Source organism: Myripristis murdjan, chromosome 1 (genome assembly GCF_902150065.1).
Source record: "Myripristis murdjan chromosome 1, fMyrMur1.1, whole genome shotgun sequence".
Lineage (NCBI taxonomy): Eukaryota > Metazoa > Chordata > Actinopteri > Holocentriformes > Holocentridae > Myripristis > Myripristis murdjan.
The window spans coordinates 6,967,002-6,983,127 of NC_043980.1; the positions used below are offsets into that span (position 1 = coordinate 6,967,002).

The 16,126-nt window shown below is 44.3% G+C and overlaps 1 protein-coding gene across 5 annotated transcripts in view; it reads right to left on the reverse strand.

The window, feature by feature from the left end:
• The window catches only part of LOC115365972 (CREB3 regulatory factor-like), a 32,664-nt gene that overhangs the window by 13,242 nt on the left and 3,296 nt on the right, over positions 1-16,126 (reverse strand). For 3 of the 5 annotated variants that reach the window (XM_030061221.1, XM_030061219.1, XM_030061220.1), the window contains exons 2-7: positions 9,289-9,373; positions 9,043-9,107; positions 8,797-8,913; positions 7,195-8,032; positions 3,085-3,258; positions 392-581 (exon numbers count right to left, since the gene is read on the reverse strand). In XM_030061221.1, coding sequence (XP_029917081.1) covers positions 392-581; positions 3,085-3,258; positions 7,195-8,032; positions 8,797-8,913; positions 9,043-9,051 — 1,328 coding nt within the window. In that variant the 5' untranslated portion in view covers positions 9,052-9,107; positions 9,289-9,373. The remainder of the gene's footprint in view (positions 1-391; positions 582-3,084; positions 3,259-7,194; positions 8,033-8,796; positions 8,914-9,042; positions 9,108-9,288; positions 9,374-16,126) is intronic. The other 2 variants (XM_030061222.1, XM_030061223.1) reach the window with 1 other exon arrangement.

The window sequence follows — 16,126 nt, forward strand, 5'->3', positions numbered from 1 at the left end:
AAAGCCTGCAAAGCATTGTTGCCTCTATTGCAGCTGATTTTTTTTTTCCCCCATCAAATATCTTCCCCTCGCTCCCTGTCCTTGTCCACAATCAATATCAGAATTATAACCATTTAGCTGTTCCAGTAATTTGAAAATTGGATCACGTCGAGGCATCAGTATAAAGGAGAGATAGACAATTTGTACATGACTTTAGACTCAGCAGCAGATACAAAAATACACCGGAATCCGTGCATCTCTAATTCTCCCGTTCTTTTTTCTGCCAACAAGGCCGACACTAAAAACCTCTTCAAATGCCCGTTAATGCCTGAAATCAATACAGACATTCTCTCCGGGCTCTCCGGCAAAGCATGCCAGGCGTGGGAGGGCGGTGAGCGGGATATTCTCGTACCTGGAGGCCAGCTTGTTCTTCTCCTTGCGGGAGCGGGCCCGGGCCACGGCGGGCAGGTCATTGACGGGGCCCATGCCGTCGATGGCGGCGTTGAGCTTCTGCAGCTGCTCTCCGATGTTGTGCAGTTTCTGGGGGTTCGGGGTCAGGTCGCTGGCGTCGGTCTTGCGGGCTTTGCGTCGGCCCTTCTTGCCTGGACGGGGGACAGGAGCGGCGGTTAGAGCACCTTCACCCTAACCCTAACCCTGTCCAGTCATGACCCAAAGACCAGCAGGTCCTCGATCCAAGCGAACGCTCCAGTAGCTTATTTCACTGATTAGCTCCTCCCCTCCGGTGTTTGACTGGTTAGTCAGTGAAATGAGCTGCTGCAGTGTTTCTCTGGAGGGGAAAACCTGCGGACTCTGTTCACACTTGGTAATAAAATCCGTTCCAGCTGATGCGATCACAAGACAGTGGAAAACAGGCGGGCGTTCGCACCTGGCAGCGGCGTGGACCACAGATGCGCCTCGTGACTCGTGATCAGATTTGTGATTGACCTCAAATCCTTTAGAAATACTTGTTTCCTCTCTTTCCTGACTTTGATTCCTCCGTGCCTTCCTACCGCTCCCTCCGGTCCCTTCTTCCCGCCCACTTCAATAATCCACACTGTCACTATCTTCCTAACATTCACCAGCTGTCACATTCCTGATCTGCGGCCTACTAATGAAGTACACGTGCCCACCCACTGTATTTTATTATTTATGTTTTTGAATTACCTGACAAAGACACACTTCATTTCAATTTGAGTTTCACACCAGTCATTTCTATCAAATGTTGGTGCTACTGTGACATTTTAACAAATGCTTTATTGTCCATTGTGTCTCTGACCACCTCTGAAGGTCATTAGGCCAGACAAAAAAAAAAAACTCTGGGTTCCGGTTCCCGACCGAGTGTCCCATTTAACCCCCGAGTCAGGTTATTTTATTGGCCTCTGTGTAAAAATAAAATAAAAAAATAAAATAAAGGCACTATGCGACCGAGTGTGACCTTGTTGGCATTGGTCAAAAGTTAAGCAGGGCTTTTATTTTGATGTACGTTGCACTCGCCTTATTTGTGATGTTCTCGCGTAACTTCGGAGAATCACTTCATGGAATCACGCGCCACCGACAGCACTGGCTGGAAAGAATGGACTTCCGCACGGTGTGTGTGTGTGTGTGTGTGTGATTTGTCCTCGCAAACCACCAGTGAAAATAATCCGACTACAAGAGAAAACCTTTGCAGATGTAGTGAAAGAGGCATTTCACTACATAGGTATTATATTTAAAAAGCAACCCATGCATCGCTTCTGAAAATAAAAAAAAAGAATAAAATAAAATAAAATCCCTACCTACCCATCCTTCCCATGAATAAATAAAATAAAATAAATCCCCTCTACCCATCCTTAAAATGCTAAATAAAATAAAAAATAAAATAAAATAAATTCCCTACTTATTCATGCCCTTAAATGACAAGGAACCGGAACCCAAGGTATTTTTTTGTTTGGCCTTAGAGTGATCAGATCACAATGAGTCTCCAAGCTGTCCACTGGTGATGGGATCACCCGGGACGGACGTGCTCTTTGGTCTTGACGGCTCGGAGCTGAGAGCAACTTCTTTAAATTATGAGCACGCCGAGAGGCAACGCTGCTCCTGCTCATTGATTTTAGTTACAGAAAATATGGGCATTTTGCTAAAACGGGCGCTCTGCGGGACAGTTAATCAATGAAGCCCAGGAAGAACAGTGTGTGCCTCATTAACACAACCTGCAACCTTACGCGCCGATGCGTCCTGTAAGCCCATGTGGGCTCATCAACAGCAGTGCACGCTGAACATGAACGCGGCCGTGTGACGACGTGGTGCCGACCCTCAGTTCTTGATGCCTCAGAACGCTGTGAGCTCATTTTGATACCATCGCCTTGGTTTTTAAAATATTCAGGGATGTGAAACATGTACACTGCAAAAACGCAAAATCTTACCAAGATTATTTGTCTTATTTCAAGTCAAAAATGTCTTATTTCAAAATATCTCACTACACTTAAAATAAGACATGATCACCTCAGAAGTAAATTGTTTTTAGACGATTTTCAGTGAAAATTCATTTGAAACAAGTGAAAATTTGCTTGTTTCATTGGCAAAATTTGCCAGTGGAAAAAGTGAAAATTCACTTGAAATAAGTGAAAATGAGCTAGAAACAAGAAACAAATTTTGCCAATGAAACAAGCAAATTTTCACTTGAAACAAGAGACAATTGTCTAAAAACAAGTTACTTCTGAGGTGATCATGTCTTATTTTAAGTGTAATGAGATATTTTGACTAGTAATAAGACATTTTTGACTTGAAATAAGACAAATAATCTTGGTAAGATTTTGAGTTTTTGCAGTGTAATAGTCAAGGGCAGAAAAATGCTGATCATTTCAGGTGCAAGTCACATGTAGGCCGCATGTCTGAGGATCCGACTCTGCACCGCAGATCCACATGTTCTACACGCGGATTGAGAAAATGTGACTGCATGCCAAATTTTGCTCTTCACAAACATCAGAAAACGTCGGTTATGTGTCACATGAGGGAAAAAAAAAAAAAAAAAAAATCAGAAATGAGACACTATCAGCTGATGTGTGAATGCTTGTGCGGTGGATGTTGACCCTTTGCTCGGTCGGGTCGGTGTGTTGGCGCTCTCACCCTCGCGGCGGTACAGCGTGCTGGGCAGAGTGCTGGAGCTCCAGGACAGAGACCAGTGGATGTCTCCGCCCAGCTTCTTCTTCGTGGCTGACTCCCGGGTGCGCCGGTACTCCCAGAAACAACGGCGCTTCGACGGACGCTCACCTGGTCGTCTGGCCGGCTCCGCTTCCACCTCTGGAGACACACACACACACACACACACACACACACACAGACTTTGAATTTGAATTTGTGCGTTTGTAGCCTTTGTAGTTGCACCACAAACCTCCCAGGATCCCCCGTCTGGCGCCATCGCGAAGCTCCACAGGAATCTAAAGCAGACGTTTGGAGCGGAGCGAGGGGGCCCGGGAGACAGAGACACGCTGGACTGTCCACTCTGTCTCTGCTCGCGGCTCCCACCTCCTGCACCTGGTGTCCTCACAGATTCTCACAGCTCTCCGCTCTGCCTCGTGTGTCTCACGCTGCAAGAGCGCCGCAGATGTTGCTCCGATAGAAATCAAACATGGCTGAATAGATGGGGATGCCTGGGACGGCCCGAGATCATTATCTCTGACCCCGCAGCGTCCAGCGAGGCTCCCACTTCGGGCCCCACATCCGCGTTTGCCTCCAGACTAGGCAAGCTAAGTGCCACCATTTATCGTTACACACTGCAAAAACTCAAAATCTTACCAAGAATATTTGTCTTATTTCTAGTAAAAATGTCTCATTACACTTAAAATAAGACATGATCACCTCAGAAATCACTTGTTTTTAGACAATTTTCACTTGTTTCAAGTGAATTTTTGTGAAAATTCGAAAAACAAGTTACTCCTGAGGTGATCATGTCTTATTTTAAGTGTAATGAGATATTTTGACTAGAAATAAGACAAATATTCTTGGTAAGATTTTGAGTTTTTGCAGTGCACTGTGTACTCACATTTAATGGCTTCCCATAGACACAAAGGGCGGTACTGATCAATTATACAATGCATACATAATCAAACAAACCACACCATATCCATTATATTCCTCCTGTGGCTACTGATAGCCCGATATCCAATATTTAATAAAACGCAAATAACAGCAAACCAAAGCTAATCATAAGTGACAGAGCTGTTAATATTTAGATCCGCCAAGCATGAAATCACGCTGCAAACCCTAATTCCCAAATACACATTCGTATGACAAAGGCGAGACACACTCCACCACTAAAACTGTATGCATGCGTGCTCGTGCCCGCGCGCACACCCCCACACAAACACACATTCACACGCACGCGCGCACACACACACACACACGCACGTCATACAAGATTAGCTTCAAGAGCACAGAGCCATGAATAATGGCATCATAAATAATAAAACACACAAAGCTGCACCAGCAGGAGAAGAGGCGAGTCAGCGACAGTTCATCAAATCCGCCCGTGTTGGGCTGACAAAAAAACACGTCAATATTAATATTGATAACAGCATCCAGCAGAATTAAATTTCACTGACAGTTAATAACCGTAAACTCCTCACCATTAGCCAGAGCTGGCTGGTCCATACACACACACACACACACACACACACACACACAGCTTATGTAACATCACAACACTGTCTGGCCCAGTCTGCAGATAGCGCCATTGTCTGCACTCTCTCTCAACTCGGTCTCTTGCTCCCTGGCTCTCTCTGTGTCTTATACATGCACACACACACACACACACACACACACACACACACACTCACACACACACGTACTTCACCCTTTTGTACAGTCTGCTGGACTCACTAAACCCATGTGTCTTTCTGTACGAACACACGCACGCACACACACACGCACACACACACACTTTTCCACCAATCATTTAGTCCTGTGCCATCCCCTTGGGCTAACGGTAAGAATAGCTCAGCCAGACAAATCCACATGCACTGCCACAACAATGGAGAGCAACAATGGCGTCTCGCGACATTAGAAATATGACCCACAAATAGAAGCGGAGAGGCAGGTCTTTGTGAGCGTGCCAGCGACCTCGCCGTTACCCTGCAACAAGATGCCTGAGATTTGTTTATCTAATGCAACGCAATGTGTTTTTTGGGGGGGAGGAGGGGGGGGGGGGGGGGGCTGGGAACACATGGAGTCTCGAATGAAATCACTTTCCCCCATAGATTATTCGGTACATATTTACACTGCTCATAGCCTGCACTTAAAAATAACCCCCGTTTACATCCTGGGCTTTTGGCTGCCGCTGTGCTCCAGAGTGACTTGCAGTGACTCTAACAGCAGAGTGAGAGCGTGGAGGGAGCCTGCTTCCACTTGATATATTGGAAAAACAAATTTCCAAGTTGGAAATTTCACACGGGCGCCAGTGAAAGTTGGACGATGGCTTCGGAACGTTGGAGAAATTTTTTTTTGCCGCTCGAGGAGCCGTGCTGCAGAGATAACCCTCCACCTGCACTTTCACTTCCCATTTTCATTTGTATTTAGACCGACTGACCAGAACTGGTTTACAAGGAGTTTTGTTGAATGTGCTTGGTGAGCTGCAGGCCACCCGTGATGTTTCATCATTGACCCAGATATCAACTTCCTCTAAAGCATGTGAGTGCATGATGTATTTATCATGCAGGAGGTTAAAAGTCAAAGTTACGTTCTCCAGACAAAAAAAAATAGATATTCCAGTGTGCCTAGAATATTTGTGTCTGATACAGAAGTGATAGGTGAATAACCAGGGAGAAAAAAGCTGCAGATCTACCGGCCACGGACTGGAACATTCTTTTTTTCTTCATTTTTTTCTTTTCTTTTTCCAAGAAATCCCCTCATGAGGTACAAAGCAGGAAAAAGCAAGCTTCCGCCAGTCGTGTGATACGTATTTCACATGACATTACATTTCTTTCTGAGGGCTGTCAGACTTCTTTATGTGGACAGTTATTGCACTTCCGTTTTGTTTTTTTGCAGAAGAACAATCTTTTATTTTAATATGACAACTCTTTAGCCAAACAGCCAAAATATATACCATTACATATGCCTCAACTTCTAACTATAATACAATAAAAGTTTAAGAAATGATTACAGGCAAATAATTATGTTAAACTAAAAAAAAAATGGTTTTAGGATCACTATCAGCAAGTCACACTGCAAAAACTCAAAATCTTACCAAGATTATTTGTCTTATTTCAAGTAAAAATGTCTTATTACTAGTCAAAATATCTCATTACACTTAAAATAAGACATGATCACCTCAGAAGTAACTTGTTTTTAGACATTTGTCTCTTGTTTCAAGTGAAAATTTGCTTGAAACAAGTGAAAATTTGCTTGTTTCATTGGCAAAATTTGTTTCCTGTTTCTAGCTAATTTTCACTTATTTCAAGTGAATTTTCACTTTTTCCACTGGCAAATTTTGCCAATGAAACAAGCAAATTTTCACTTGTTTCAAGTGAATTTTCACTTGAAAATTGTCTAAAAACAATTTACTTCTGAGGTGATCATGTCTTATTTTAAGTGTAATGAGATATTTTGACTTGAAATAAGACAAATAATCTTGGTAAGATTTTGCGTTTTTGCAGTGCAGGATTTCAAAAACTTCACAATCAAATCATCCAAAAAAAAAAACATGGGTCTAATGCATCCTTGATTTTTTTTTATTTTATTTATTTATTTATTTTTTTAATTGTGAGCCACTCAGATGCATGTCTGTGCTTGGCTTGTTTGGTAGCTTCATGCTCCTTACAGTGGAAAAAAACACACCGGCCTTGCTTTTGAAGCAGCTCAAAAACCTCCTTCCACTGTTGGGCAATCTGTTGTCATTTTCACACTCTAACACGTTAAACTACGACACACTCACCAGCAAAGACGCAGCAGCTGGACTGTTACAGCTGCCATCTGAGTACACGCAGTACCTCCAGCCCTAAGAGCCATTTCACAACGTGAACACGCAGCTACTCATGCGACGCGTTGTCCGGGAATTACACCCACAACTCTGGTATTTAATGTGCCTTTGCCCGGCCAACCGAGTCAGGCGGAGTGCTTTGGGGCCCCAGTTGGACCTGCGACACATCAAACCGGTTTCAGTGTGGGCAGACTGGCTGCTGGCAGGGCCGCCGCGTCCTCACCACATACAGTCGATATAGATACAGCAGCAGCACAACTCACCGCATTCTGTTTCAGAGGAGCTGGAGAGCTCGGCTTCCACCGTCGTCTCTTCCGCCCCCTCCTCTCCTTCCTCGTCCTCCTCTTCCTCCTCCTGCTCCTCTTCGTCCTCCTCCTCCTCGTCCAACTCCAGTTCAGTCTTTGCCTGGCTCTCCTCTCTATCCCCGACCTCCTGCTGTGACTCCGCCGCCTGGGCCTCCTCTGTCTGGGAGTTGTGACCGCACCCCGGCCCTGGCTCCCCTCCCTGGCTCAGGGAGTAGTTGTGCTCCTCGCTGCAGTGCTCCAGAGCCAATGCTGGCACCCCCCGTGCCACCGCCGCCACCGCCGCCGCCTCCTCCTCCTCCTGTGCCACCTGATACACCTCCACTGTACGCGCCCTGACCACCCCGCCATCTTGTTCCCCTCCCTCCCCTCCTCCTCCTACTCCCCTTCCTATGGTGCTTAGCTCCCTTTCCGTCGTCGTGGTGACAGAGACATTCCCCGCCTCCCTTCCTGCAGCAGCAGCCTGGACTTCCTGGGCGGCAGGCCCCTGCAGTGAAAGTGTCGAGTGCATCAGCGCCTTGCCGTTCCTCCTCCTCCTCTCCTCCTCTTCCTCCTCCTCCTCCTCCTCCCCCCAGCTCCTGCCCCAGCGGCCCATCAGGACGGCCTCCTCGGAGCAGGCTAGCTCCCCGCCGACGCCCAGGCCCAGTTTGGTGTAGCGGGCCATCTCGTCCAGAGCCGACACGTCCCAGCGCTCGGGGTGCAGGTCCTCGCCGAAGCCCCCGTCGTCCACCAGGTCGCTTAGCAACTCGAAGGGCCGTTTCCGCGGCGATGCTGGGGAGCCCAACATCAGGAGCACGCTCTGAATGGGGAGAGAGGTGTGAGGGTTATGCTGGATTATGACAGATTCAGAAGAAAAACCACACTTCTTTCACCTGCTCCTGTCACTCCGATAACACACGTCAGCATAAATACAATGAATTGCAACTGAGATGGAAAAAATAAAAACCATGAAGCCCGTGCTGCAATTTATCAATACCCAAGAAAAATTCCTCTACATTTATTTTACTTAACAAGAAAAGTGATTCTGATTCAGGTCAGAATTGGGGTGGGTCCTGGATGTGAATGTGTGAATAAAAACATAATAATCTCTAAAATATAATCTATAATAATCTCACATTTTGACATCAAATTCAAGAACTTGTCAATGACTTTCAAGGTCTTCTTTGATGAAATTCACAGATTCAAAATTGTTTCGGGGTGATATTGGTCAAAATTTGACAAGATCAGACTCCACATGAAATCTAATCTATGAATTTTACTCATGATCTTGTTAAGCTGGGAAATCATCGGTGAAATTGATAATATGCAAATAAAAATAAATGAAGCTATATATGCAAATATACATCACAGGGTTGCCCTCAAAATGTGCTGATCAATGGACGATGTGTTTGCTATAATTTACTTTAAAAAAAAAAAATCCTATACTTTCAAGGCCATCCACTGATTATCAAAAACTCTGAAGGCCTTACTTTATTATTATTATTTTCAAATGTGGCTGATGAAATTCCCAGATGGGGTGAAGTTCCCACCATTACCAGCTGTCACTGTTGAGTGGCATCTCACCTGGTCGTACTCAGTCCTGCCCCCTTGTGGCGACATGGCCAGAGGGTAGGGGCTCAGCAGGCCCCTGTGGCCCCCGTAGGCCTCGCCAAATGCAGGCTCCATCCCATTCATACCCGGCTGAGGGGGTAAAAAAAAACACACACACACATGAACACACACGTACAGAGCAGGATACGAATCAAACATGGGCACCGAACAGGAGGGTGAAAAACGTTTTCACAGCTGCAGCAGCATTTTCCACTTTACCTGAGGCATGCCCGAGGCAGGTGGGGTGTCAGGTCGCGATCACAGTGTCAACGGTGTGTGTTCTGCTGCAAAAACACAACGCAGTTCAGATATCTGAACATGGAGAGGGGCGCAGCGGGGAGAGGAGACAGAGGAGGAGGGGGAAGCGGGCAGGAGGACCATGAAAGGTGGGATGACGAGGCGGGGGGAAAGATGATGGTCGGGTGGGGGAGGGGGCGGAGAAGACGAGGCGAGGGCGTCGGCTACCTGAGGTGACGGGGTCAAAGTCGAGAGGGTCAAGGGCTCGGGCTCTCTTCACATGACGTAGCCCTGCACTTCTCAGCCTCCCCGCCTGGAGGAAAGAGACGAGAGAGAGAAACGGGAAGTAAGACATGGGATTAGCACGCAGCCTCCATCAGCTAAAAATGTCTTCATCCGCTTCTTCTCCGGCACGGGAGTCAAACATAAAAACAGGCTGGTCTCACTCCCAGCTTGTCAGAGGTTAGATGCTGAACCATCAAGTTCAGTCAGGAAGCCTTTTTTCAAATATGTCTTGATATAAGGCCTTTTCTAACCATTACCCAACACTTTACTGTGTGTGACCATATCTAGCTCACGACTGCTGGGATTCATAAGCAGCACTTCCTGACTAAACCTGATTACTGACTATATCTGACGAAGTGCACATGGTCCTCGTCCCTGGGCGTCAAATTTGGACACCTAAGGCTGCTTTCACCATCTGATCTTTGATGCCTGGGGCTCCCACCCCAACAGCTGGATTTGACAAGTCAGGAGCAAAACCACAACAAAACAATCGAACTCAACTGCGTATTTACCCGTGTGAATTAATTTATGTGCAGCGAAGGGTTAGGATTAGTACAATTTTGATGGTTAAATCTTGCGCTCGCCATAAAGGAAGTGTCCAACCAGTAAGATGCTCAGATTATTTTGCTCTTCTCCATACGTATCATTATAAAATTAATAGTTTGGGGTTATTTCGCTTCTGGTCAGACAAAAGGAAGCAATTTGATCACATCATTTTATGTTCTGGTAACTTCCCATGAGACTTTGTCATTATTTTTGACAGTAATGATAACTCAACCCAAAAAAAAAAAAAAAAAAAAAAAAAAAAACCCTGAAATACCAGCTCAAAGATGTAAGGCTCCACCAACCAATCAAGCTGCAGTTTACACGACTCATAATATTTATAGCGAAGACTTTGAAGGAAGTTAATGAAAGGTATCAAGTGTATTTTTGTCACCACACTGACATGTATGATCCCAGTGCATCATTTCCAGTGAAAAACCTGCTGTCTTTGCTTAGATACTATTTGTTACAGAGGAGAACAGAGGACTGATAGAGAGCTTCCTCACATGGAGCAACAACAATCACCTGAAGCTCAATATCAACAAAACCAACGAGCTTGTGGTGGACCACCAGAGGAACAGGAGCCCCCCCCCCCGTCCTGGTTGTCATCCAGGGAGAGGAAATGAAGAGAAAATGCTGAGTCACTGCTTTGAAAAACGGCCAGAAAAGTGTTTGTGCGGAACATTATGATGCCACAGTGAAGCTGACCTTTTGGATACAAAATGTCACGACTTCATCATTTTATCCTACCAGACATTCGTGTGAAACTCTGTAAGAATTACCATACGAATTCTTGAGTTATGGACAAAAACGTGTCTCGTCAGATCACGATGACCTTGACCTTTGACCTTTGACCACCAAACTCTAGTCGGCTGATCGTGGAGTCCGAGTGGACGTGAAATTCCAGCGAGGCGTTCCTGAGATGTTCACATGAATGGGACAGACGTGAGGTCACGGTGACCTTGACCTTTGACCTCCAAGAGCTAATCAGTTCATCCTCGGGTCGGGACATTTGCGCCAAATTTGAACCGATTCCCTCACGACGTTCCTGCGATATCGAATGAACATGAGAGTGGAGAACAGATTGACTGACAGTGAGTGTGGTCATGCTGGGAGCAGGAGGAGGCATCAGGCCTTCACAGCAGCCAGTGTGCCGAACTGGATACGGCATCAATCACTGCTGTGTCGGTTCTGGTTTTAAGGCTTTTAACATGTCGTATAATCCCCTGGTTCGGCCGCTTGGGTCTCGACGGCGGGAACAGACTTGGTCTTGTGAAAGCGGCCAGAAAGATTACCGGAGGCGGGACGCGTCCAGCTGCCTGACATCATCGACAGAAAAGCGGTCTAAAGCCATCGCGGTTTGTCTTGCCCAGCCTCTGCAGGTAGAATCTGATTTTCTCCCCTCAGGGCGAATCTTAGACTGAATTAAAATGATGATGATGTGATTTTTTTGCTGGGGTCTGCACCAAACAAACATGTTTTCTTCCATCTGGACAATACGACTTTTAGGGCCAGATCATCTCTGTGGCACCACAGCACTTCAGCTCCCGCAATCTCTGGATATTGCGTTTGGCCATACTGCAATTTCAGTAATTTCGAGTGACAGGGAGGACAAAGTGTGGACCGGCTCATTCTCTCCTACAACATGACTGTTTGCTCTCTCTCTCTTTTCTGAAAATCCACACTGACTTCACAGCGCTGTGGTGAGAGGTAAAAACCTGCACCCACACCCAGCCTGGTGCCTGGGATCCAGATGATCATTTCAGCAGTCACCTGGCCCGTGTTGTTATCTAACGAACAGCAAGATGTTGTGTTTCGTTGAGTCAATATGGACAGAGATTTGTTCTGGATTTCTCCGCATAAAAGGATGAAAGCGAGAATAAACAGTTATGAATAATAATGAAACTGGTTTAATTATAAAACGTGACCACAGGGTGAATTTGATAGAAAACACCTGTGTAGCAGCAACAGCTTTCTCTCTCTCTCTCTCTCTCGCTCAGTGTGCTCGCTCACTTTGTGTGTAACGGTGTGTGTGTGTGTGTGTGTGTGTGTGTGTGTGTTCTCACCGGCTGTTGCCAGGTTACAAAGTCACGAGAGTTGCACTCAGATTTGCAGTTAATCACAATTTGTTATAAGCGCTTCTCAAGACCGAGTTCTCATTTTCAAAACACGCCGCGTGCTTTGTGAATGTTAACACGGCAGTATTTCCACGTGAACTTCAAATGGGTCCCACAGCTCCGACACAGAATGCATCCAGTGACACACACTTTCCAGATCCACTAAATCTCACTCACAGTCAGCCACCAGCACGCTCTGTCACACGACATGCAGTGCTCTTTGCAAACCTGATCAAGTTATGATCACAAGCCAAAACTGACAGAATATTACAGGGGAATAGATGACGAAAAAATGTCCTCGCCCAGGTCTGATGAGAACGTGTGGCCAGAAAAAGAAGTGAAAATAAGCAGCCTTCTGTTTGTGGCGACTTCTTATTTTTTTACTGTACGTTTTGAGTGTTACTGAATTGGAATTTTTGTTTCCGTTACTTTTTTTTGTGATTATGCAACGATGCAATCTTGTAATACGAGATCCACATTACTGTAAAATATGAAAACTTAAAATACCCGTAAGCCTTTTCTACTGTATTTCTGTGTAACACTTCAAGTTATTTAGTCTCATATTCAGAGTTAAATTCTTGTTTTTCTTCAGACAAGAAAAATATATGCAACATATTCAGACTCCAGATTAAAAATCCCTGAAAGAGGTGAAAATGCATTTGGAAACAAGTGGGACTATCTCATTCCACCGGCAGATTTTAAGAAAAACAGCATTTTAACAGCCAATAGAATAGAACTAAATAACTTGTTAAAACTGATATTTTTGCAGTGTACGACCATTTTGCTCAGTAAACACACGGTGCAACAAGAGCTCGCATGCAGTTTCACAAGCCGAAGCAAAACAGTTCACCCACAGTGGCCTATACATATTTTATACTATCAACCAAAAATCCATAACACAAAGGTGCAATTCATTATTGCCTGCTGCTGATTGTGTTTTCTGGGTCACTCTGTAATGCTTAGGCCTATCTGCTTCCCTGTGTATTCGCTTAATTTTAATCTATCTACACTGTTTTTAGAGTTTGATTGAATTTTGTGCAAAAAATTAATTTGTTTAAGTCTTAATGCTAAAAGATGCATTAAGGGTTTTTAAAAAAAATGTACTTTGTTAACTCAGTATTGATAAATGCTTGTAATCAATTGTATTTTTTAATGGTATCTTCCTCTTCTTCAAGCCCTCCTGTGCCAAATTATATTAAATACAACAGATTATAAAAAGACACAAACTGAGTTTTCAAATATAGATCAGCACTACGCCTTAAGTGTTGTATTTACAAGGAGCAGAGAGTGCTACACTCAGGCTTAGACTGTAAAGACAGAAAAATGACTGATGATGGTGCTCTTTGAGTGGGGGTTAACAATATACACCAGAGAAAAAAGGATACAATAATAGGACAATAATAATAATAATAAAACTTTAAAAACTTTAAAACATGCATTGGAAGGTCCTATGAAGGTTTTAAGTTTTTTTTTATTTATTTATTTATTTATTTACTGCTCATTGAACTAGCCAGTTTATTAGCATGACTTTTGAAAAGTGCCTTGGCTCTTCCTATTTCTCTACGACATATTTTAATAATTTTGTAACAGGGTTAAGTTATGTCATACAAAAACAGGGCTGAGGAGGAAATGTCTGTACATGTCAGAGAAATTTCCATGCATCTGTCACTAACAAGTGACGGCCAGTGATCAGTTGTTTGTGGCTGTTTGAGCTGAATGAATAAGTTAATGACTCATGGTAAAGACGCCAACTAGGACTGGGCGTTGTGGTTGAAATCAATATTTCCATGCACGAGTTTTGTTTTTCCAATGTGAACATATATTACAATATGACCCCTGTGCAAAATGACATCAGAGTGAAAGTCTGAACTAAATGATAAGGCTAAAATTTGCCAATTCCTTGAAATGTTCATACCCTGTTTTGTCAGTTGTTAATAACATTATGCTTGTTATCGTCAGTTTAGAGAGCAGAATTTTGTGTCACATTGTTGTCTACTGAGAGACGACAAACGATAAGATAACCAAAACAGCCGACTAACCCTAACCACAGCTGCCAACGCTGTATTTATGCATAAATGTAAATGTATTCATGGCCTCATTTATTTATTTATTTGCCATTTGACTGATGTTTTTGAACACTGATACTGATTCTGATCTTTTTTGACTAAATCTGCCAATATCTGACATTTTGTGCCTACACTCAATGTCTTTAAATCTGAAAAATTACAATGCAAAAAAATAACTACACTAGAGTAAATGACTCTTTAATGAAATGCTTGAATAAACAAAATAAATAGAGAATATTGCACATGCAAAATGAAAAGATGAGAGAGAGTGTCAACAACAAAAAAACAGAGCTGCAGAACAACTGCTTTCATATCAGAGAGAGAAGACATGGATGAACCAATAGTCAAATTTCTAAAAAGGCAAATATCAGCCTGAAGCTGATAAAGCGGCCCTGTCCTACCTTCATTTTTATTTATGTGTACTTTTTCGCCAAAGTTCCCTGAAGTTTGCCAGGTAGCCGACAGCCACTCCAAAACCCGTGGGCTTTCAGACTCCGCCCACTGAGGCTCAACCAAACCAGTGCGATTATCTGTGCCTGCCGAACGGCTCGAAGAAAAAAAACTGAAACTCCAACCTGAGAGCCGAGGAGAGGAAGCTAGTGCAGAGAACTGACTACTGATCAGGCCTGGCTCCTTTCAGGCTGGGATATGATGAAACACAAAGCAACAGTAACACACACACACACACACACACACTCACACACTCACACACTCACACGGCCTGGCCACACACAGAAACAATGTAAACCTTCATATGCAAAGCTAGAGGGAAACAGTTCACACAAACCAGAGTTGAGCGATTTGAGAAAAATGCCATTCTACATTTTCTGTGGCGGATTGACCTCAGGCACACAAGAATGAGGAAATGAGGATTGGCTGGGCGGTTATGGCACTGCCTTGGCACGCCATGCGGAAAGCTGGTATGCCGGCATGAGCCAGCAAACTACCAACACACTGTGTACACAAAGCCTTAACAGAAAACTTGCACCATTTTGTCGAAGCTGAAGCAGCACTGGTAGCACTGGTGAGAGTGGTGAGAGCCTACCAGCCAGCTACCAGCACACAGTTTACACAAACCCTCATCATAAAGTTTCAGTATTTGTGGCAGTAACACTACAGCTACAACAAAGCACTGGGAGTTTAGTGGAAGGCTTTACATTTCACCTCAGTAGTTTGCTTAGATCACTACTCACGTCACTCCTGCAACTCGAGTGTCAGTGTCGAGCTATGACGCTTTTACTTTTTAAAAAACACAAATGCTGCTCATAATGGCTGTCATTAGAATAAATCATAATGACTTTTAGTACCGAAACAGAATTTTTTCTGTCAGAGGAAGAGACACATTTTTCCCAAATGGTTTACATTGTGTCTCGCATTGCAAGCCAGAACATCACACACACACTGAGGCTCGTTCAGCTCAGTGGCGTATCCGTGATCAATCATTTTCCCTCGCCTCCTTCGTCTGAGTAAAGCATCTCAGCCCTCCTCTAGTTATTTGCTATCATCAAAAGTAAATGTACGCAGGATCAGATGGATCTGACGTCCTGATCAGCTTCTTATTTGCTTTTACTACCGCTCTATATATAGGAGCCAGCGTGCATGAGTAAAAACAATCGAGTAACCTTTAATTGTGTGTTGATGCAACACAGCCTCTGTCCATAGGTCGCAGTGGGCCAGGCTCTTCAATCATAAACACAGCGTGATAGGGAGAGTTCACAGCAAGGCAATGAGAAAACAAGGCAAATCCCTGCAGGTCAATAACCACCAATAACCGTCCGCCCTATGTCCACCCAACTAGCTATTTACCATTTGTAAACAGGCAAGCAGATGCCAACACAACTGAGGCTTATATAACACCTATACAAAGTACATATTGTCAAGCAAAGGTGTGTGCTTTCATTCAGGGCATGGCTGCAGCCCCGGGATTATAGAGAAGGTACTTTTTCCTCGTTATTGTATAAAGCAATCCTATTAGCCAAATAAGGCCCAGGCCAAAAGGACATTAAAATGCCTTCTCAGCTCTTATTTCCCAGAGAAATACTTCCAGCCATCACT